This window comes from Silene latifolia, chromosome X (assembly GCF_048544455.1).
Source record: "Silene latifolia isolate original U9 population chromosome X, ASM4854445v1, whole genome shotgun sequence".
NCBI classification, from domain to species: Eukaryota; Viridiplantae; Streptophyta; class Magnoliopsida; order Caryophyllales; family Caryophyllaceae; genus Silene; species Silene latifolia.
Window position 1 is genome coordinate 302,899,723 of NC_133537.1, and position 25,240 is coordinate 302,924,962.

Sequence of the window (25,240 nt, forward strand, 5' to 3'; positions counted from 1 at the left end):
GTTGGCCCTGTCGACTGAGTACCATTGTAAGGATTTACTCCCTCAACACCTCGCTCTTCAAACATATTGTAGCGCCCCTACTTACTCGGCTAAGGTAAGCAAAGGTGCTACCATCTCGGTTTTTCGAGGTAGTGCATCAAAACCTCGGTTAAGAAACATTTATTAAATTTCAAGTTTAGTGATTAATACAAATTGAATTACATAATATACAATGCCTCAAATTACAACAACCAAATCTAATCAAGACTACATCAACTCTAGTTTAATTTGACTACTCAACTAGACTCCGGATGTATGCAGCTCATCATATGTCTCAATAAACCAAACCTGCAAGTCTAGCTGCTCCCCAATATAACCAGAAATATCGTAAGGATCATCACTGTTTTGAAACAATAAAGGGTCAGTCTCAATAATGTGCATGTTCACATTATGCAATATGAGTACCACTCAAATATCATGTCACAACTCGACCCTCCGGCTCAACTAACCACCACATCTTATCTTGTCGCATCAACCATCATCACCACACACATCTCTGTTGTCGCACCCCGTGAAGTCAACCGGACCGCTGCCCCAAGGAGCAATCCGGGCGTGCGTATGGTTCTCCCAAACCGTCCCACTCACTCAACCATCACCAACATCCAAAACAACCCCCAACAACCACCATACAAAATCACAACATGATATCCTTATCAATTAATTCACATAAACAAGTATTATAACATCACAATGATGCCACAACACCTTGCCTCAACAATAAACATGAATATCAACTCACTAGTAGCAATCCTCAACATGAGTATCAAGTGCCTTTACCAATTTCCAATATATAATCCCAATTCCAATAATTAACACAATAATCCACATAAACAAGCAAATATACTGTCAAAACTGAGTAGGGAAACCCTACCTCGAAGCAACTCTGCAAGCGACTTGATAAATGCTAGGATCCGTCTTCTATAATATCACTTCCTACGAATTAATATAACAAATACTATCACAACAAATTCTATAACCTTTTAATAGATGGAATCCTCTATTACTACCCTTTAATTACTCAAATCCCAAAATACAACAACCTAATTAACGAAATACTCAAACCCCCAAATTCTAGGGTTATAGCAATCATAAACTTAATTAAATCTTATAAGATGACTTACAAAAGCAAAATTGGCAAAGGGTGATGCAAATCCCCAAATCTTGGCTTAAGCTCCCTCTAATTAGGGTTATGGAAAGACCTAGGAGGTTTTTAATGAGTTTATGAATGATGAATGACGAATGAGGGTTAAATAGGTGGTATATATACTCATAGGACTCAAACCGTGCGAATTACACCTCAGACCGGTCCACTCGGTCGAGTAATCTACTGTTCGTGGCCAAGTGCACCCTACTCAGTCGACTATGGTCTATACTCGGCTGAGTATCCATCACTCGGTCTAGTACAGACCACGTGTACACTCCAAACAAGGTTTGTTTCCCACAATGGCACTCACTAAGGGGTTTTTATGTTCTCATATGGTCTAAGTACTAGTACTGCGGACTCCCAAAGGTCAATCCTAAAAATCCGGGTATTACACACATAGCGCTGATAACCAGATGCACTTTTATTATTATTATTACCCATAGGCCTTGATGACTCACCATGTTCGTACGTTCGGTTTCTAACACCGGGTTCTACATATGGTGCCTTATATACTCTTAACTGAGTAGGTAAAGGATTTCTTGATCTAGGCTCACTACAACCATTATGAATAGTTCTAGAATAACCCCTAATATGTTCTCCTCTATTGATTCTAGCATTCATTTCTTAAAATCCATCATCCAATAACTTACATATACGCTCATTCAAGCTATTATGCTTATCTATCAATGACTCTAAATGGTTTATGACCTCTTAGGCTAAATCTTTTGATAAAGCCTTTCGAGTAGTGGTTAAGAGACTTTTCATCTTTTGCAACACTCTTACTAACTCCATTGATTGGTTATCGATCCTTAACGTTTTCAGCAATTGATCTCATAATATTTGTAAAAATTCGAGCAATTGATCTCATATCTTAAGTCTTCTCTAATCTCAACCAACACATTATTCAAGGATCCTACATATTTTTTATGTAATTTGCGTAGATAATGTTTATTCACATCATCTATGTCATCTGTCACACTTCATATTTGTCCATATTCTCTATATGTATTAAGAAATTCATCATTAGAAGTACACCTAGAACGAGGGTTGTCCAAGTTCCCTTCATGGGTAGTCTCCAATGAATCACTGCGAGATACTTTATGTAAGAATGTATTTTCAGCGTTTGTAAAGTCTTGACCTTTACCATGATCGCCCGCTTTTCTCATTCTAGATTTTGATCTAGTTGAGTACATTTCTCACTTTATAATGAGATTTACAATGTTAGAAGGACTAATTATATGTCAATCCTCCCACTACTGTGATCACCTAACACTTGTTAATGTTGAAACAAGCACAGTATTAAGCGCTAATACAAAGATTAAATAAATTGAACTGATTGAAAATTTAATCAGACGCGGTTTAAATTTTTAGGCGATTAAGTACGTACCAAAACTATTTACACGTTTTAGCATTACGCATCATTTTCGGGCTACTCCATTAAATAATATTACAACGTTTTGTACAGGGAACATTTTTACCTACTGTTAAGCTTGCACTAAAGAAAGTCAACTCTTACAAATTTACAACTTCATAGTGATCAAGTGATGTAATCCCAATTAGAAAATAGTTTGTTCAAGTATCATGCCAAGTACGTGATGAATTTATATCAACTTCTTAGAGACAAAAATAAAGTACTCAATTCCTACTGGCAATATTTTAGTCCCGTTTCTTTGGGTTAGAAGAGTACGAGGATTTTTTCTATCTGTACCCCGGTAGTTTTCACTTTTCCTAACTGTATCCCTGTGTTTGGCACTTTTCCAATTGTACCCTTAAACTTAGTTAGTTATTCTCATCCGTAGCCAATCCACCCTAAATCGTCTATTTTGCCGTTAATTGCCAACATGACTTTTCCTTTCTTTTTTTTTCTTTATTCCCCCCATTTTATTCAATATTTCCCTCTAACTTTCCTCCATTACTTCCCATATATAATCCACTAATCCCTCAATTTAATTTTATTAATTTCCCTTAATCCGGACAACAATTATGAATAATTAAGGGGGAAAAAAAAGGAGGTTGAAGGATCCGGACAACAATTATGAATAATTAAGGGAAAAAAAAGTAGGGTGAAGGATTTTGGAGGATTAATGAAATAAAATTGAGGGATTAGTAGATTATATAGGGGAAGTAATGGAGGGAAAGTTATGGAGGAAAATATTGAATAAAATGGGGGGAATAAAGAAAAAAAAGGAAAGGAAAAGCCATGTTGGCAATTTCATGTTGGCACTTAACAGCAAAACAGACGGTTTAGGGTAGATTGGTTACATATGGGAATAACTAACTAAGTTTAAGGATACAATTGGGAAAGTGGTAGACGCAGGGGTACAGTTGAAAAAAAGTGAAAATCATAGGGGTTCAGATGGGAAAAACCCAAAGTACTAACAAACTAAAAGTAAATGAAAAATAAGCTAGACTAATAAATAAAGTCCTTAATTTTTAAGGCTTACACAAGAAAATCGCAACCGTTTGAACCTGTTTTTATAGTGATTTAAAAATTTACACTATAAAAAAAAAACATTTATATTAGTCTCATATGAAAAGCTCGGATGACTTTATGTTTTAGTCATTTAAACTTAATTTGAACTTATATTAGTTCAATAATTTACTTTATATTCAGATAGTTTAGATGAGTTTAACTTAAACGATGCTTACTTTTTTTTATAGAAAAACAACCCTTTACATTGCACATGTGAAATACAAATGGACCAAAAAAAAAAAAAAAAAAAAAATCATTCTAAAAGTTTTGGACTAATATAAACCAAAAACTCATGTAACTATTCAATCACCAAAAACCTTGTGCAACAAAGGTCTAAATCAAGATCTTCCAAAATTTATAAAAGACAAATGTACCATAATTTCCCATAATTCTACTATTATTACCATAGTTTATAACGGAAATATAAGTTGAAAAAATTGGCACTTCTACATACAAAGAATAAGCTAATTACATAAATCACCTAATAAAAGCAATCCAAATTCAAATATAGTCTCTCTGTTTCATTATAATGGTAAGTGAGAAACCGTCTTTCCCAAAATTCGTTGTATATAAGTATATAAGAGTAATTTTGTTTGTTTAATTTAAGTGTGTAATATGTGTTGTTCTTGTCTGATTGTCACTTTCACCTCATTTACTCTGAGTTGGCCGGTTAAAAAATAAATGCAACGCCAAGTCCCTGCTGTCAGTTAACACATTAATGTTATCCTCTAATATTACACTTCCTTCCTTCAATTCTTCATTTCATTACTCTCAACTCTACTACTCTTCCTCCTCACTTTTAGTATATCTACTAAATGCCCTTCATTCATTCTCATACTACCTTCCTTCAACTTTCACTCAAATTCTACCTCTTTTTACCTATTTACTCCTTTATGAAGGGGTAAATAATTCATGTTCAATAAATTCAGGAATTCAAAATCTTGCATGTTCAATTTCTGAAACAAAATTCAATTTATACAGGTGGGTGCCTGTCTATTTTGTTGGAATAATTGTTGGTCACGAGAATGGAAGTTTTTCTGTACAATTATTTTGTTAAAAATCATGCATTTTCATTTCAAGTCAAGTATAGTATTCAAGTGTAACATTAATTGCAAATTTCCTGTTTTCAGCTTTCACATTCAAGAAACTACTGATTTTTTTGAAGAAAAGTGGTGAAATTTATATGTTAGTCCAACATGAAAGTAAATGGAAGTTTATTTATTGGATGATTTGCCCATCGCGAAACCCGTATATCTTAGTATTGCATATTATATCATTTGAGTGAAGTTTGAAGCTTTGGAGTTCTTGAGAGAGGAAGCAATGGAAGGTAAAAGTAATGGGAAGGGTGGAGGTAAGGAGAATAGCAAACCAAATGTGTGGTTCTCATTGAAGAAATCCTTGCATTGTAAATCAGAGCCTTCTGATGTACATGAGCCTACATCGTCATCCCGAAAAAATCATCATAATATTAGTAATAGTAATAGTAATAGTAATAATAATAATAATAATAATAATAGTAATATGAACTCGATATTGACTCGAAAGATAGGGAGGTCAGGGTGTTCAAGGTCAATAGCAAATCTTAAGGATGTAATTCATGGGAGTAAAAGGCACATTGAGAAACCTCCAAGTTGTAGTCCAAGATCCATAGGTAGTAGTGAATTTCTAAACCCAATTACCCATGAGGTTATTTTGAGTAATTCTAAGTGTGAGCTTAAAATTACTGGCTTTGGTGCTAATTTCCATGATGGGGTTGGGTTAAATGGGGGTGGAAATGGTGGCGGTGGTGGTGGCGGAGGTGGAGGGGATGGAGAAGAGTCTACATTTGTTGGCACTTTGAGGCCAGGTACCCCTGGACCTGGAGGACATCCTTCAATGCATTATTTTAATAACCCTTCTTTTGTAAGGAGTTCAGGTGTTAGGAAGTCATTTAATTTGGAGAGAGGGAGGGAAGGGTCTTGTTTGTTTGGTGGTGGTAGCGGCGGTGGCGGTGGAAGTGGGGTTAGTTCAAGGAAGAGATTTTCCTTGGAGATTGATTCTAATGGTGGTTGTTCTAATTTGACTTGTCACAAATGTGGGGAACAATTTACCAAATGGGATGCACTTGAAGCTCATCATCTTTCAAATCATGCTGGTATGAGTAATACTATCAATCTACTCCGTATCTTATTTATAGAGTGTTATTTTTAACGCGTAGTAAGTATTAAGGTTGCGTATATCTCGACCTTCCTAAACCATGTTGGTAGCTTAATCGTATTCCACATTGGTTGTGATGCTTGTCTAATTTCTTATGTTACCCTGATTGCAAAATGAAGCAACTCACTTTTGCTTCATTTAGGTCCAAGACATTTATCTTAGTATTAATTTTGTGTTGAATACACTTTGCTCATTGATTCCCTTTCAAAATGGATCCTCTCCATTTCCTCTCCATTTCCTCTCTTAAACTCATTTAATAATATTTTTTCCACCAAACCTCATTATCCCTTTATTTTTACCCATTAATTTTGAGTCGTTCGATGATGCCAGAATACGATCTGGACCACCGAAAGGAAATGTCCTCTCCATTTCTTTTTAGGAAATGGAGAGAAACCCTCCTCGTTTCCTTTATACCTCAAGCATTAACAATACCTGTTTTCAGCTATTTACCTGTTATTGCAATTTTCTGATCATTACTCCAATTCAAATCATATAAGAATGGAATAGAAATGTATGACAGTTATGACCAATTTAATTTAACTAATTACTGATTAATATTGTTTCTTTAACTAGAATCTAAAAGTATCACATCATCTCAAAAAGACGTTATCATGTAATACTCTTTATAAGACGACCCAATTACCCTTAGATGCATTTAACAGAGAATTTACAAATCGTATGTCTCGCAATTTCTGTATGCAGTAACTGAGCTAGTGGAAGGCGACTCGTCGAGAAAAATAGTAGAGATAATATGCAGGACAAGCTGGCTAAAATCAGAGAACCATTGTGGAAGAATAGAAAGGGTACTTAAAGTCCACAACACACAGAAAACAATTGCTCGATTTGAAGAATACCGAGAAATGGTAAAGATCAAAGCCAGTAAACTCCCTAAAAAGCACCCACGGTGCTTGGCTGACGGAAATGAGCTACTTAGATTTTACGGGACCATCTTGGGCTGTTCGTTGGGCCTAGATGGCTCGTCTAGCCTATGTGTCTCGGAAAAATGTTGTGTTTGTAGGATCATAAGAAACGGGTTTTACACCAAGAAGGAGATTAAGAGTGGAGTTGGTGTTTTTACTACTTCGACGAGTGAAAGGGCTTTTGAGGGGGTTGATTTTCCAGAGAATGATCCGACCATAAAGAAGGCATTGATAGTGTGCCGAGTGATTGCCGGAAGGGTTCACAGGCCATTGGAAAACTTGCAAGAACTTGCTGGGCAAACCGGGTTTGATTCATTGGCAGGTAAAGTCGGTTTATATTCCAACATTGAGGAGCTGTTTTTGCTGAATCCTAGGGCTCTTCTCCCTTGCTTTGTGGTAATTTGCAAACCTTAAGGGTCCGTTTGGATACAATTTTAGGAGGGAAGGGGAGGGGAGGGGGAGTGAGGGGAGGTGAAGGGAGGGGAGAGAAGGGGAGGGCAAATGAGATGTGGGTGTTTGGATAACAAAAAATATGAAGGGAAATGGAAGAGGAGGAAGGAGGGAGATGAAGAATGGATGGAGGATTGAAGGATGTTGGTGGTATAATTAGAGTCCAAATAATGTTTTCTTTCCAAATCTTGCCACCATTGGAAAGATTATAGTTTGTTCTATAGAAGGGAAAATAAGTCATCTCATTTCTCTCCCCTTCCATTTCCTTTCTCCCATATTTTTTATCCAAACAAAGGAAATTAAATCCCTCCCTTTCCCTCCCCTCCCCTTCTCTCTAATTCCTTCAATCCAAACGAACCCTAAGTGATTGCAAGTTCAAATTTTTTTTACCATTATTACTAAAAATGTAGTATCGTAATGGTAATTTTGACATATGATTAAAAACATGCCGCAATCTTTGTGCCTTTTTTTTTTTTTTTTTGTTCCGTGATTGAGCCTATCTCAGTGTCTCAAAAGCTCCTAGCCGTGGTAAGGCACAAGGGTTTGATATATAACCTTGTTCCTATTTTGCTAACATATAAACCGTTTTGCAGCGGCCTGTTAGTGAAAATCGCATGGTTTAATCTAGTGAATAAGTAAAATGCAGAAAGGAAAAGTGAGAATTAAGTGAGTTTAAATGAGAATCTAGAAGTACAAAGGGATTTGACAGTAGTACTGGAGCAATCCATTTTTGGTAAGACATATTATAAAGTGGTTGATGTTAGTTGAAGTGGTGGGTGTAATTTCAACTTCACTACACTGAATGCACAACTGATAGGTAGGTGGAGATAACAACTCAAAACCATTTAAACACTTTTCTGAACTGTAATTCTATTTTGAGATATCATGGTTTTCCCTTAATTACTCCGTACTAATTAGAGTGGAGGCAAAGATCGACATTTCAGTCGACACGATTAAAATTATTTATGGTTAAGGTTGCGGACATACAATCTCTTTACTTTATCAAAGACACTGTTGATCTTATGTAGGACTGTATAAAATGAGACTGTTGTATGCGGTACAATGATCGTTTTTGAGTTTTCGCATCAAAGACAGGAGCGTCTGAACTGTTGATTGAGAGTAGTCGTATGTAGTTATTGAGACCTGCCTAAAATGTTTGAAAGATTTGAGGTCATTTAAGGCTCCATTTTGAATGCACCTTGCCACCATGTGCTCCCAGCTGCGCACTCTTTCAACCAAACCTTCTATACTGCATTAATTAATCTAATTTTTGGATCCTAGATTCTTTATGGAACCATCCCAGGGTCATCTTATGTCGGAGTTAACATTACTATAACATTCAAACACACTATTGGTATTGATGATTTCAAATGTCATGGACAATACTATAGGACAAATATTTATATTCGTCCGTCAAACTCGTCCCCTTTATATTTATACTGGCCTAATGACTCATTGACCCAAAAAAGAATAAAACTAATGTCATTGTTTAAAGTGTCTTGCCTTTCAATTTGCCAAAACCTAATTTGAACTGAAGCATTGAATTGATATTGGGTTGAAATGGACATGTGCCTGTGACAATATGGCATTGGACAATAAGGTCACTTGGGAAGGGTACCCCATGATGGAGGGCACCCTATCTTTCCCAGATTCTCATAACAAGTAAGTTTGTAGAGGTCCCTTTTCAAAATAGTAATCAATAGCATACTACTTCGTTATAAGAAGTTCTGAGATTTTGCTTTGCTTTTATGTCTTTTTGGTCCTCACGCCTCCCACTACCATAATGTGTATATCTACCTCTCTTCAATCTGGTGTTCTATTTTTGAATGATCCATAGTAGGGCTGAGAATCGGTCCAAGATCGGAAATCAAAATTTAGTGGACCAAAGACCGGACCTAAAACTTTCGGTCTTGGACCGGACCAAACCCGACTTATTTGGTTAGGTCTGGTCTTGGAACGAAATAGACCTAAACTAGTTTTTTCACTCTTTCGTATACGATAACTATATTTTAATTCCGCTAAATAAAATACATTTAAATAATTAGACGACTCGTTTTAGGAAATCATTGAGAATACTAATTTATTATTTCTTTTCAAGATAAAATGTTAATTTAATTCATAATATTTTACTTCCTCCGTTCTCATATGATCTACCCATTTGTTGAATATATGAGTGTAGTATTTTAATGAAATGGGTAGATCATATGAGAACGGAGGAAGTAATAATTAGTCTTAAAAAATATGAAATTTGGTCTATTCGGTCTGGACCTAAATTAACCAGTTTTGGACCGGACCGGACCGAACCGAAGACCGAAACATGAAAAAATGAGGACCGAGGACCGGACCAAAATAATTCGATCCGGATTTGGTCTAGACAAAATAGTCCGGTCTAATTCATTTTTCCGATCCAGACCTAAATTTGATCACCCTAATTCAAAGTGGTATATTAGCTGACTTTAACGGGGTCTTAAGCTTGGGTATGAGCTTGAGATTTCTCAAGTCTTAGCACCATATTTGGGATAAAGTGGCATGAGTTGAGACTTGTTTTATGTTGAGTCGTGGGTTTTCAAGACTTAATTTTAAGACCCGTGAATAGTAATAGTAATAGTAATTAGAAAAAGGATTTTACTCATCGCAGTACACATTTTACTCATCGTAGTATACTATTGACTATTATACCCCTCTCATTTCCCCTCTCTAACTTCTCTCTAATCTATTCTCTCTAATTTCACATGCCCTATGGTTAATGAACAAAATTTATGTTAATCATGTACTCCGAACTACTTTGAAACAAAATACTTGTTAATGAATACTCCATGTAATACGGCTATAATTTATACACTTTGTTAATGAATTAATTTTATAAACAGTAAAACTGCATTCATAAGTCATAACTTACATTTGAAAAATAAAAAAAATCAAGCAATTACTTGTACTGTGTAAAGTACTACATTGAAACAAAATCCTTGAAGTTTCAAGCCATTGTGTATGCACAAACTAAGCTGAGCAACCTCCACAACACAACCACCACCGTCAGCCACTCGCCGTATACCCGCCAGCACTAGCCGGCTAACATTTCTCTTCCCGCACCTCTCCCTCCGTCAAGTCGTTCTTCTCGCCAGTTTGTCGACCGGAATCCGGTGACACATGTGTCTTTCTCGTCGGCTAACATGCCCATGTCCCGACGACATCTGACTACACCATATCCCCACCAATTAACAATAAATAAGTGTACACAACCACTACCCACCACGACACCACAACCACGAAACTCGACCCACAACGACCACCAACCTCCGACAGCCTTACCGGCGTACGTCTTTTTATACAATCGAGCGTCGCCACTCGTACTCGTTGCCTCTAATGTCAGCCTCTGTCCGTGCCACCATGTGCGCCGCCTTCCCTCCTTCTACACCTTCGTGCTGCCCTTCCTCTCAAGCCCACCATACCACCGTCGCTCCTCGTGTTACCCTCTGACCAACATCGAACAACTAATATAAAAATCTAACTAATCTCAAACTCTAATAGAACAACCATACTCTTATAAAATGAAACAATAAACAACTAATTTGATTAATACTCCCTCCGTCCCGGTCAATTGTTGTCCTTTGATTTTGGCACAAAGACCAAGGAAAGAAAATAGGGCCAATAACTAAATGACAAGTGGAACAAATTGGATGAGAATGATCAAATTACTCATCAAGTTCATTCTTAAAATAGAAAGGACAACAAATGACTGAGACACCCCAAAATGGAAAAGGACAACAAATGACCGGGACAGAGGAAGTAGATTGTAAATTTGTAATTTATGAATTATTTGCATGCTCCTCAATTAATTTAAGTTTCATAATCTGATAGATTTGAGAGGGGCGTGGATTCAATTAGAGAGAATTAAGTTTATTTTCTGATTTTACTAAGGGTAACTAAATGAAAAGAATTGTGTAAAAAGTACTGAGATAAGTAAAATGTGTACTGCGAAAATAAATTTCGTAAAATGGTTGAGTCTGAACCGAGTCTTATAAATAAAGTAATAATATTTTTATTGTTATTAAGACTCAAATTGGTTATTGGGATAAACAATCAATTAATATCTATCTATCTATATTAATAAAGGAAGCTTTTTCCGAGCGATGTGATAGACTCCAACCTTTTGAAACTACCTAAAATCATTATAGATAAAAATATATTTGGAGATAATACTAAGCTAACAAAATTCTATCATAAAATTGTAGACAACTAATAAAATTCTATCATAAAGTTGTTAATGTAATTAATTAGAATTAAAGATACACCCACGCAAATTTGGTGGAGTATAATTCTAATGATGCTATAATTTTATTGCAAGTGAATTTTGTATTATGGAGTAATATTTTATTTATTTTATGCCAACTCTATATAACCTTTATGCAGGTGTAAACGGTGGCTCTCACTTCGGTTTTCCTTTGGTTTCGTATTTGGCTTTAGTTATTGTTTTTGGTTAGCAGTGTATACACCCAATGTATTTGGTTTCCTATTGCATTAGATTAAAAATACCATGTATATTATTTCATATTAGTTTCATCATGTTCAATGTTAATTTATTTATTTATTTCCTTATAATTTTAATTTGATGAAACTTAATCTATGGCTTTACTTCATGTGCAGGGCATCAACGAAACAATAAAGCGGTACCAATCGAGACTTAAGTCGACTTTTCTGAAAAGAGTAAAGATGTGAAGGTAATAATCTAAATTATTTATAAATAATACGGAGTATTGTTTTTCCAAATAGTCAAACCTCCAAAATACAATATTATACATACTCTTAGTAGTGTGACATTATTCTCTTGATCTTGAGTTCTTAACTTTTGAGCGATATTTAAAACAAGTTTTTTTTTGGTACATTATATTAAAAACAAGATGATGTACATGACGGGTTACGCAACCACAAACCAATCGCTAAACCAGATATAATTAGGATACGAGATTAATATGGTCAGAATTGTTACAAAGCAAATAATGTCAGATCGGTTCAATGATCATACTTGAATATAATTGTAGTCGACTAATTCTCTTTATATGCTTATTATGATCATACTTGGGACAGTTTGGTAATTAACGAGTTATTTAGCGTAATGGCACTTTCCAGACAACGGTTAAGACGGATTGAAGGATAAATATGAGGAAAAAAAAGACAATTTTCAACGCTACCGCTTTTAAAAATGTCTTTGACACCCATCTGTTTTAATCTTATCTTATATATATATAAAACTGGATTGAATCGCTGTGGATGCGCCACGTGTCAACCCAGTCTTAAATACAAACATTTATTTCAATTAAGTAATTAAATAAATGTATAAATTTTAGCACCATTTTAGAGACTACCATTTACTTTTTTATTCTCTCTTAAATTACCTAAATATCATACTGACATTTTATCAATGTTTTTTTTGCTAATCAACATTTTATCAGTGTGATTGTATTATTCCTACTATCCCAAGATAGATAATAAACCTTGAATTCAACCATTGGTCAACGATACATATCAACCCTTTTATTTATGCAATTCCCCCAAAAAAACCAAATACGGAGTATATATTTCCAAGAAAAAAGTAAAACAAGGAGTATGTAGACTCCATAGATTTCAGTTGTACACATTCAATGTTTGGTGTATTTTTTCTCAAAGCATTCACCTTATAAATGTATATAGAATTCTTTCCACCCTTTACAACACTTTACAGCACTTTAGTTTCTTCTTCACATTTTCAAGAGACAACTACGTAAAAATTTAAGAGATTTTTCTACTACTCTGTTTACAAACATAAAAGAAATTCTCTATTCGAAAGATGAGTGGAAGAAATGCTCAAGTTTCAATATTTTGGGATATTGTCGAACGAAATGATAACACTGATACGAATGGAAAAAAGTTGTGCAAGTACGATTCATAAGAAAGAAATAAGGAGCGTAGATAACTTTTAACACAAAGAAACCATGATGCTTTTGATTCATTTTGAATGAATTTTGTTTTGGAATATTAAGGCAACAAACCTTTCTTGAGGGCTTGGCAAGTTATTTATATTAAGGCAGCAAACCTTTCTTGACTTATAATAGTGCGAGTATATGATATGGAAGGCTATGTGCTACTTACAAATGAAAGGAGTTCTTGGGCGATTAGGATTGCGATTGGCGAGAACAGTTCAGAGGCCGATATTAGTTTGTTTAAAAGAAGATGTGTTAAAGAGTATAAGATACAGAGGTTATGTTTTTGATTTTTTTAAACATGATGTGGTAGCGTTGGGGATATGTATTATTGTTATCACTTCAGTGGTATCTATACGTTGGTTCATACTCCGTAGCTGCTATTAAGTTTCCTTGCACAAGTTGGTTTGCGTTAAGATTTAATCATGATGAGATTCATTTATAAATCATAAGAAATATAAGAAAAACGGTTTTTCTAATGTGTGTCCTTAGGGCACACATTAAGAGTCTAATTAAAGAAAGAACCAAAGGAATATATCATGAAAATGTAAGTATCAACTCATTTCTTTCCATATTTAGTGAAATATTCATTTGATTTTTTCTTTATTTAGGCTTTTAATGCATATCCTTAGGGCACATGTTAGAAAAATCGAAAAATTAGAATAGTTATATAATTATGAGATTAAGTTGATCGTTGTTTAATAATTTATGTTGAAAATATATTTCTTCGTCTAAATTGTTAATTTAACTTTGTTATTCTTTGTAAGTGATATTATAGTCAAAGCAAGATAAATATATGATTGTGACACAGTAGGCAAGGAGATACCTAGATGACATTATTAAAGTATTTAAATTTGTTTTAATTTTATATTTTCCCATAAAAATTAATGTAAAATGAGAATATGCGTGTATAATTGTTTTTTTTTTATAATAGGAAGGGTTTGTTTTAAATATTACGTACATGGTATGTTCATTAAAATGATGCCGTAACAGTCAATTGTGAATTTGTGATAATATGATAATTCAACTACTAATAAGTTAACCAAATAATAAGAAGTGGACAGAAATCAACTGAAGCTTACCAACTAATCTTTTATATAACTAATTTTTTAAGTTCAAATATTTAAATATAAAATACTCTTTGCATTTTAATTAATAGTTGTTTTTATTTGAAATTCCTTCACATAAAGAAAAAAAACCCGATAACAATTATAATTGCAATGACGAAGTATATAATAACGAGTAGAGACCCTTCAATATTCTCCAATATACATTAAATTTTGATAACATAAAATAAGGAAAATTAATTAAATAAAGAAAATAATAGGTGATAGGTTGTAGAACAACATGGAGGGGGTAGTGGGCTTAATTAAGTTTTACTGTTTTAGTATGATCAGGTGTTCAATGTAGAAAAGTATATAAAATTTAGTTTATAGTTATACTAAAAGAAATATGTTTTAGAATTTTAATAACTAAATATAAAACCTGACCGTGCGAATATAATACTTATATATATATATATATATATATATATATATATATAGATGAGTTCTTATAAGTCCACAATTTTGGTTGAGTCCCTAAGTCCTAATCTCAGCCACTCATTTTTTAGATGTAACTTCAGTACTTTATGAGTGTAACTTTAGTCTAAGAGTGTAACTTTAATACTTTACGAGTGTAACTTTAATCATTTAATGCTATTTTTTATATAAAAATTGAATTTATGGCTATTTTTTATACAAAAATTTGAATTCATGGCTATTTTTTTATTATTTTGAATATTTAAATTTAAAATTATGTAATTTTAACGATTTATGTAATTTCAACACTTTATGAGTGTAACTTCACTGTTTTACAAGTGTAACTTTAGTATTTTAAGAGTGTAACTTTACTATTTTAAGAGTCATTTTTTACGTTAAAATTTAAATTTGTGTGATTTTTATTATAGGTTGAATTATATAATTTTAATTCTAAGTTTCTGTAACTCTAGTCATTTACGAGTGTAACTTTACTCTGATATGGGTGTAACTTTAGTCCGATAAGAGTGTACCTTTAGTCCGATGCGGGTGTAACTTTAGTCCGATAAGAGTGTAACTTTAGTCTAATAAGTGTGTAACTTTTTCGATAAGGGTGAACAACCATCACCACCACAACACGCGCGCCTCACCACGCCTTTTGACCACCACCACCATTGACGCCTTCTCACCACCACCAATAACAAACTAAAAAAAAAGTCGTTAACCTTCCCCACCTCCTTCAACGACCACCACCAACCCACGCCTCCAACAACACCAACAACAAACCGCCAATTTTAATACAATTTGAAAAAAAAAAAAAAAAGATATGCAGTGGAGGATGACTCCTCCAACCACCACCACCAACCCACGCCTGCAACAACAACCGCCATTAGGGATGGCAATGGGTAGGGTCTGGGTAGGGTCCGCCTAGACCCGGACCCGACCCGATATTTTCCCTTTGGACCCGTACCCGACCCAGGACCGCAAGGGTCTAAAATTTGAGGACCCATACCCGGACCTTATGGGTAAGGGTAGGTGGGGTCTACCCGTGGGTCCGAGTTTCACCACTTTAATAACAAGATTAACGAGTTATGGGGTCTATAATATTAAAAAAAAATTCATACTACTTTAACATTATGAGTTTATTAATGCGTTAATGGTGGTTGTCGTTTGTCACGGCTATTAGAGAGGTGGTTTCCAATCGCGTATCAGTACTGTGGTGGTGGTTTTCTTGTGTCAGCGGTGGAGTGGTGGTATTGTCAGAAGTGTTTGGTTGTGTTTTATCACTTTATGGGATGAGGGAAGAGAAAGAGACTTTAGTTGGGTTTTCTGATCTGCCGGTATGAATTCGGAAAAGTTGTAATTTTGATTTTTTTTCTTTAATAAAGGGTCTAAGGGTCGGGTATGGGTCTCATAACTTAGACCCGGACCCGGACCCGAAATATTTTCTTAAGACCCATACCCGACCCATACCCATTGGGTCTGAAAAAATGAGACCCATACCCGACCCATTAGGGTCCGACCCTCAGGGTCTGGGTCGGGTCCCCGACCCACTGCCATCCCTAACCGCCATACTTGACACAAATAAAAAAAAATCTGCAATGGAAGACGAGAGGACAAAGAAAGAAAGAAAGAAAGAAAGAAAGGGGAAGAGGAGCGTGGAGTGATGGCGGCAATGGAATGGTGGAGGCGGTGTGGCGACGTCGGCGTGAGGGAGAAAGAGCGGTGGTTATGGCTTCTCGATCCGAAAAAAAAATGGAAAAAGGAGGAGGCGGCGTGGAGGAGTCCTCCGTAGGGTTGTTGTCTGCAGTGCGGCGGCGTTGGAATGGTGGTGGCGGCATGACAAAGACATTGGAGTGACGGGGGCAAGGTGTGGCGGCGTGGACCGGTGGTGGCGAGGTGACCGGAGTTTAGAGAGATGTGAGAGAAGAAGAGAGAAGTAAGAGTTTTTGTGTTGTGAGGAAGTGAAATGAGAGGGTTGTGAGAGATTAGGGTTTTGTAGTATTTATATAACAGTCCTTTATTTTGCTCTAATCCTAGCCATCCATTATGTTAATCCAAAGGCTTAGATGAGGACTCAAGGACTCACCCAAATAAGGAGGACTTATAGGATCCCATTTATATATATTTATATTTATATATATATATATATATATATATATATATATATATATATATATATATAAACGGGTTGAAAGTCGAAACGCTGTGGATGCGTCACGTGTCAATCCAGCTTTAAATACACGTATTAATTACAGCTGAAGCCTGAAAGTAAATATAAACATAATAAATGTTGTATAAATCTCAGCAAATTATTAATTATAGTTTAATAAATTTTATTATAAAGTTTTATTAAATAATTACGATGATTTGATTCTAAGTTTACTAAAAAGTTATTTTGATAAAAATTCTAAAATGTAAATAATTACGTTCATTATGAAAAATGCTTTCAATTGAGTATAATTTACATTATATTTATTGAAATATTTATTTTGATATGTAGAGATAATTAAAGTGAGTGTCTCACAATGTTTTACATTTACGTAAAAAAAACATTTTGAAAAAGTTATAAAACTTAGACTATTAAATCCATTAAGAAAAATATATTTGGAAGAGTCATTGTATATATTAAAAACACAAATTTTAAAAAACTACTAAGAGATAAGTTTTTATAGTCTGAGAATGAAAAAAATTATATTGGACAAATTGAATACATATGAGATTTTGATAGGTTTCATTAGTGTGATAAAGAGTATGTGTACGAGTGTGTATGTACATAGTGATCGCGAGTACATTTGAATAATCAAAACAAAATAATGATTATTAAGTAATATAGTATTATAAACGATATGAAAAAGTAGAAAACACGTTACATTTTTCTTTAATATCTTTAATTAAATATGTATAACTCAAATATAAAATATTGATTATGACTAACCAAATACTTCGTATTACTTTTAGTTAAATATTTTATATGTTATCTTTTACATACTTTGAAGTTAAACATCAAAAAATAATATTTGAGAAAGTTCAACCTATTATATTTACAGGTAATGAACTCTTAAACATCATTATATATAATTGTTTAAAAAAACAAAAGGTGCAAAATTCTCATAGATATGTTTGACACATATCACATACAAGACCCAATCAAAACATTTGAATAAGTTGAGTTTGAACTCTATATGTTTGATAGATAAATGTCACATGTTATACATAAAAAACTAAAAATTACATAAAGTTATGTTCACATCATTAATAAATATTAATTGATTTGAGACATAAAGTATCGTGAAATGATATAATTTGAGAACTTATTGTTGATTGTTGTATTATTCGAATAAATTTTATTTTGATTAATATGATATTTCACCAGTCACAAATTTATTTATAAAACGTTGATCATGCATAATTAATTATCATTTATTTTGTTTTAATTAAACCTCTTATGTATTTTATTTTAAAACATTGAAGTTAAAGCTAAAAATATTAAATTTGAGAAAAATTAATTTAATTTTTTTATAGTTAAAAATATTAAAGGTCATATATAAATTATGTTATTTTTCTTCAATTAAAATAATAAAATTTTAAAACAGGCCGCGCGAAGCGCGGGATACTACCTAGTAATATAATATACATCGAGGTTTATTTTGAATAATTACAAATAGTCTATCAATCGCAAGCTACTAAAACTCTCATTAAAATTAAAGTCGAGATTTTCATAGATATTATACAATTTTATTTTTATTTTAAAGTAAAAACGATTCCAATATTAACTCAGTTGGATAGAGAACTCCATCTATTATACGTTGCTTTAAAATAAATGATAGGAATTCATACAAGGACAATAAGACTCATTAGTACCAAACTTACAAACTACGGAGTACTATAAAAATGCACAAATTCTCATTTATGATAGGCATATCCATCACAAGCTTGTGACTTGTTAAATACTATCCATGTGGGGGTAGAAAAGATAAAAACAAAGTGCCTAAAGAGTAGCAATCTGTTTTATCTTTATCTACTCATATTGATAGTACTTGACCCGTTGCAAACTTATAACGGTACACTAATAGGATTTGTATTGCGCCAATAAGTTTAACTACGTTTAAAAAAAATAATATTAAATAAAGGTCAAACAATAATGAAGAGGCGAACTTTTGTGATCAACTTTTAAGCGATATCATATAGTTCATCTTCTATGAGCTAGGGTTTTAAATGGACTGAATATTTACCATTTTACAAGTTTACAATGTATGAGTTAATGTTTATACTTTACTACATTAATGATCAACTTTTAAGCGATATCATATATTCATATAGACCTTCTCTCACTATATTATTGAAAGACAACTAATAAATAACTAAAAACTAATTAAAAAGATAAAGATAAAAATGAAATAAAAATAATAATTACCTATTATGATGAGAGATGTCTCTCACTAACATTAATGAGAGACCGCCTCTCATAAGAATTTGTGAAATGCATTAGGACACGTAGTTAATCAACATATATTACAAGTGGCTCGTGCATCGCATACAGAGCATTAAATCTAGTATATATATATATATATATATATATATATATATATATATATATATATATATATATATATATATATATATATATATATATATAAAAAAGAAGTTTTTTTCGAGGCAATTCTAGAGACTCCAACTTTAATGAAACACGTTAAATAGATAAATAATAGAGAAATTAAAAAAATATTAATGATAAAATTTAAATAAGATAGAGATTAAAACAGATATATTAATATGTAAATTATCCCCCAAAATTTTATATTTATTTATCAGATATTATATAAAAAAACAAACTCTATCTTATTAATATGATAGAGTTACATTTGTAACAAACACCCTTTAACATGCATATAAAAAGCAACAACAAATACGGCTTTCCTTCCCCATTCTATTTTATGTCTATTATTATTATTATTATGTGTTTTTATTTTTATTCTATTGCTTTTGTATAATTTCTTGCAGATTAATTATCGCTAATTGTTTTCCTTCGTATTTTCAGGTGCATGAAATTGGACTCGGCGAAACTGATATTTTATGGTACTCCATGTTTATCTATATCTAATGGCTAATGCCCCTAGTAATTAATTCGGATCAGTGTCTCTCTTACCCATTGCGTTTTTGAATAATAATGAGTTTTATAGCAACGTACTAGATGATATTTAATTTCACACACAAATATTCTAATATGATTTTGTTTTAAAACAAATTATTGCGTATAGAATGCTTAGTAAAATATTTAATGTATATTTTATATCTTTATCTAACCAAATATTTGTATAGCATGCATGCAATCAACTATGCATGAAAAATTAACGAGATGATTCTCCAGTAATACGTACGTCACACAATCTCTTTTGCATGCATGTGCTATATAAATATATAATATAATAATCCAACTAAAAGAAGAGCTTACGATGATGATGATTAGTAAGGGGGAGGAGGAGGAGAAGCGTATGCATAGGGAGGTGATTTGTAGACTGGTGGAGGCTCGTGGTAAACTGGAGCAGGTGGTGAGTACACTGACGGTGGCTTGTGATAATAATTGATACGTAGATTTATATTATTGCGTATTTGTAGTACAATTATTATCTAAACTATTATATTCAGAATTTATTTTTTCATAGCACCGTCAATAAAAATAAATATTGAGTTTATTTTTTCATTTATTTTTGCTTAAATCGTTAAATTTTGTTCAAATATCGAGGCTTCATCTCAACGAGCATATTTTAGTATTATTGTATTATATATTGACGGCGCTGTGAGGTTTAGATTAACAAGCTTTAGGGAGGCGTAAATTAATTTTAACAGAGTTGTTCATATTGGTTAAGTTTTGTTCTGTAATTTTCTAACTATTAAAATTTTATTCCCTTAGCATATTTGTATACATTATAAATTTAAGTTCATCGATTCCATATTTTCAAACAATAAAATTGGTATTAGTATTCCGTGGAGTACACATATTTTTATTATATAGTGTAGCTCACTTGCTATTAATCACTATTGATTTTAGTCATCTTGCTATTAAACTCTACCGGCTTCCCAGTAGATATTATTTATTTACAAATAATCAATAGTTATATGATGGGTTTGTTTCATAGGTGTGATTAGAGAAGACTTCCAGAACTACCTAAACTATATAAAAAAAAATACAAATAATATTTAAGTAAGCTGTTTAAATTATATACTTATTTTCTGCATTAATAAAATAGTAATTATACTTATTCTAAGATAGAATAATTAGCCGTGTCGACTCCGGCATCGTCTTCAGTAACTAAACCGCCGCCGAGACCCAGGTTCGGTCGGATAGGGATGAAGTGTGTTGTTAGGGCTAATCATTTTCTGGTTCAACTTTCTGATCGTGACTTCCATCATTACGATGTATGTAAACAATTCAGCTTCCTTCCTTAAACTCACTTTTTAGTACTCCCTCATATTCACCATTTTTCTCCCTATTTCCTTATTCGGATTATTCGGATTTTCTTCCCTATTTTCTTTTTTAGGTTAATTTGTGTGGTCCAAATTAAATTACATGTGGGGTAGTGTGTTTTGTGTGGTCCAAAATCACTTTCTTATTTCTTGTGCAAAAAGGAAAGAGGAAGAATATAGTGAATATGAGGGAGTATGATTTTTTTGGTTACGAGTTGCTTTCATTCTTATTTTTTCTATGGTTTTTTGTTTTTTTCTCTTTTGTTTTTATTTTCATAACCTAAATATGTTCATAATGATGGATGTTTTCTTACACTATCACGATGCAAAATTCAGTCAAAATATACAATAATAACACTATTGTCCAATTGATAAATCAAGACAATATAGGAAACCCGTGCAAGTAAATGTTTCAAGTAAGTTTGTAACCAAGTCCTTTTTAATTAATAAATATCTCCAACAATGTTTTGGAAGCTCAAATATTCAAGACTATATTAGGTTACCTGTATCTATCGAAGAATTATTACTTACCATAATAATTAGAGGTGAACCAATATTATAACCCGTGCAACGCACAGGCACAAAACCTAGTAAGTATAAAATTAGAATCTTATGTGGGACTTATCTTAAGAATATTTTTTTATTGGGACCGTAACTCTGAAAAGAAAGATTTCCAATCTTTTTTTCATCTCTCGAGAAATACGATCGGCCCGCGCTAATTCAAATTACTCAGGTAATATAAGAATAACCTCTACATTCAATCCCCTTTTTTGTAGTTAGCAAGATTTTGTTTTAATTGCATATCATAAGGAATTTGAACAACTGCTTCAAATACAGTAAGAATAGCCTCTACATTCAATCCCTTTTTTTGGAGTTAGTAAGATTTTGTTTTAATTGCATATCATAATAAATTCAAACAACTGCTTCAAATATTTTTTTTTGGTATATAAAAGGGGCGAACCCCGTAAACTAGTTAGTTATTACACGGGGAATAGCTACTCCGAGAATACCTTCGCGCAAAATGACTCGAAGCTCCGTAGGAGGAATATCTAGAATGGTAGGCTGTATTTCGGTGCCGACTCCATGATTAGCTAGCCAGTCCGCAGCACGATTCGACTCTTTATACGTGTGTTCGAGCTTGATAAACTTGCCTCTTTCTTGTATACGGTCTTTGCATCTTTTAACCACCGGTCTTAGATCATTGCTAAGAAGTTGGTCTTCACTCAGGTAATATAAGAATAACCTCTACATTCAATCCCCTTTTTTGTAGTTAGCAAGATTTTGTTTTAATTGCATATCATAAGGAATTCGAACAACTGCTTCAAATACAGTAAGAATAGCCTCTACATTCAATCCCTTTTTTTGGAGTTAGCAAGATTTTGTTTTAATTGCATATCATAAGAAATTCAAACAACTGCTTCAAATATTTTTTTTGGTATATAAAAGGGGCGAACCCCGTAAACTAGTTAGCTATTACACGGGGAATAGCTACTCTAAGAATATTTTCGCGCAAAATGACTCGAAGCTCCGTAGGAGGAATATCTAGAATGGTAGGCTGTATTTCGGTGTCGACTCCACGATTAGCTAGCCAATCCGCAGCACGATTCGACTCTTTATGTGTGTGTTCGAGCTTGATAAACTTGTCTCTTTCTTTTATACGGTCCTTGCATCTTTTAAACACCGGTCTTAGATCATTGCTAAGAAGTTGGTCTTCTAATACTAGTTGGACACAAGTTTTATTGTCTATATGGATGATTAATTTTCCAATTCCTAGCTGCTTAGCCCTTTCCAATCCGGCTACTAGTGCTAGGATTTCGGCTCTCATTGAAGAGCAAATACCTGACGAGAAATAAAAAGCTGAGATGAAATTACCTCGTCTCGAAAAATTCCACCACTACCTACCGGATCTGAGTTACCCTTCGACGCGCCATCAGTATTAAGTAAATACCACCCATTTGGCGGTGGGAGCCATCGAATATAAACTTCCTTGCTGCCCGAACTTCGGGTTGGGATGAATAGTGAGAATGTATCGAAAGCTTTTCTAGAGAGCTCGAATTGTCTGAAAAGAATCTCCCGAGGTAATGTCGGGTTCTCTTCATCTCGCCCAAAGACTACATTGTTCCTCCGCCTCCATAACCCACCAACACGTTATCGCAAAACATAACGACCAATCACTCGGGGCATTCGAATAATTGTTGCTCACATTATTACATAACCAATCATTAAAGTTTTCATTATAAAAAGAAGAGGTTAGAGCCAGACCACCCACTTGACTCCAAATTGGCATAGAAACCGGGCATGAGCGTAGTAAGTGCTCCGTTGTTTCCTCTTCGGCATGGCACCGAGGAAAAAGTGAATCCTCCCCCATATTTCGATGAACTCGGTTAACATTAATCATAAGGCGATCATGGGCTGCTATTCATAGGAACATTCTGTGGACACGGGGCCCACGGGGGCGCTTGGAAAACAAGCGTTTGCATTTGTGGAGTCGCCACCAATTTATTGTGAAAAATTGGAAACCGTTCAAATACCTCGCGTCATGTCAAGACACAAAGTAGTGACATAGACACTAAAAAATCGTTACCCTTAGTATTCTATGTCTAGAATGACTCTCGTGGATGCCAATGAACACGGATGTTCACAGAGATCTGGAGTAAGGGGTGAGGGTACGTATTAGGAAGCTCTATTGATCGAACACCTAATCCCGCCCGCCTCGATAGCGGCCTCTACTAATGATTAGGAAAAATCATCTATACTTGATATGTTGTCGATTATATGCATGCCATGCAACATCCAATAAATTAATCCTAACATGTGAGAATTAACTAAGTCGGTGAAACATGTAATTTATCATACAATAGGTCGAAGTAAGGATTTAAGGTTGATTACATGTGAAAACATACAAACAAACGATAATAAAGAGTATGAGAAAATACAATAATTGAAAATTACAATAATTACAATAATTACAATGATTAATGATTGATTTACATTGAAAATACATTTAAAACGGATGATTTGAAAAATGAAAAGGGAAAATAAATTAAAGAACAGATTAACGGTGATAATACGATTAATAGTAGATTAATACGTAAATTATCAAACTAGGTCAAAGCAACAACGGAAGTTCAGAGACAGAACTCAACCCGGAACAGGCGCAGCAGAGCTGCGTTCCTTAGAAAGAGCGCGATGGTCACCGCATCATTTCGAGGTGAGTTAGCCGTGAAGCGAATCGCATATCGTTAATGTTCGTTGGTGAATTAATGCTCGATTATTGACATTCGACTCAAGTAAAAGTGAGTTAACAGATTATTTACATATGAAAGGGTCATAAAAACAATAAAGGACAGACTCAAATTAATTAGAACGAATTAAAGACTAATTACAAGATTAATTACGAATTAAGTTTATTAAAACAAACTAATTAGGTTTATTAATGTCAAACTACTGATGACGATAAACAGATGAAAACATGTACCAAAGATCGAATTCCAGAGACTCACTTGATATGTATGAATCGAATATCTAAAACCCGGATTTGATTTAATGACGAAAACCCGCAAATATTAATTACTTGGGATTTAAATCAGAAATTAAAAGTGATAAATTATTAATGAATCATGTATTAAAATTATCATACAGATGAAATAAAAAATAAACAAGAACAGATGGAACAAATTAGACGACTTGACAGAAGACGGAGGAAGAAGAAGGAAAGTAAGAACTGCGGCAGCCTCAGGAAGAGGCGCAGCAGATGCTGCGGCTCTTCGAAGAGGCGCGGCAGTTGCTGCGTTCCTTCTCGACATCAGCCTCCCGTTAATCCGTAAAAGGTTTGAATAAAAGGTTTTATAAATCGGTTCTAAACATGCTTTCGACGTAAATCTTACAATAATTAGTACAAAAATAAAATACAATGATAAAAGATGGGATTAACACCCTCAGACTTACATGTTTGACGAAACGAGATTAACTAAGTTAACGATTAGTGATTGCTCGACTCGAATGTACGACAAAAGTGCCCTTGTAAGAGGAATTAAACTAAATTGATTAAATTGATTGAGTGGAGTTGGTCAAAT

General features: G+C 33.7%; 1 protein-coding gene across 1 annotated transcript; it reads left to right on the forward strand.

The window, feature by feature from the left end:
* Positions 1 to 4,320: 4,320 nt before the first annotated feature.
* On the forward strand, positions 4,321 to 7,201 carry LOC141617250 (uncharacterized). The gene is made up of 3 exons (XM_074434435.1): positions 4,321 to 4,637; positions 4,787 to 5,790; positions 6,555 to 7,201. Exons 2-3 carry the CDS (start codon positions 4,977 to 4,979, stop codon positions 7,184 to 7,186), a joined length of 1,446 nt encoding a protein of 481 aa, XP_074290536.1. The 5' UTR covers positions 4,321 to 4,637; positions 4,787 to 4,976; the 3' UTR covers positions 7,187 to 7,201.
* Positions 7,202 to 25,240: the final 18,039 nt, after the last annotated feature.

Coding starts and splice junctions, on each gene's coding strand:
- LOC141617250 (XM_074434435.1), top strand. CDS start 4,977: ATGGAAGGTAAAAGTAATGGGAAGGGTGGAGGTAAGGAGAATAGCAAA. Junction 5,791..6,554: donor TCATCTTTCAAATCATGCTG/GTATGAGTAATA, acceptor TTCTGTATGCAG/TAACTGAGCTAGTGGAAGGC.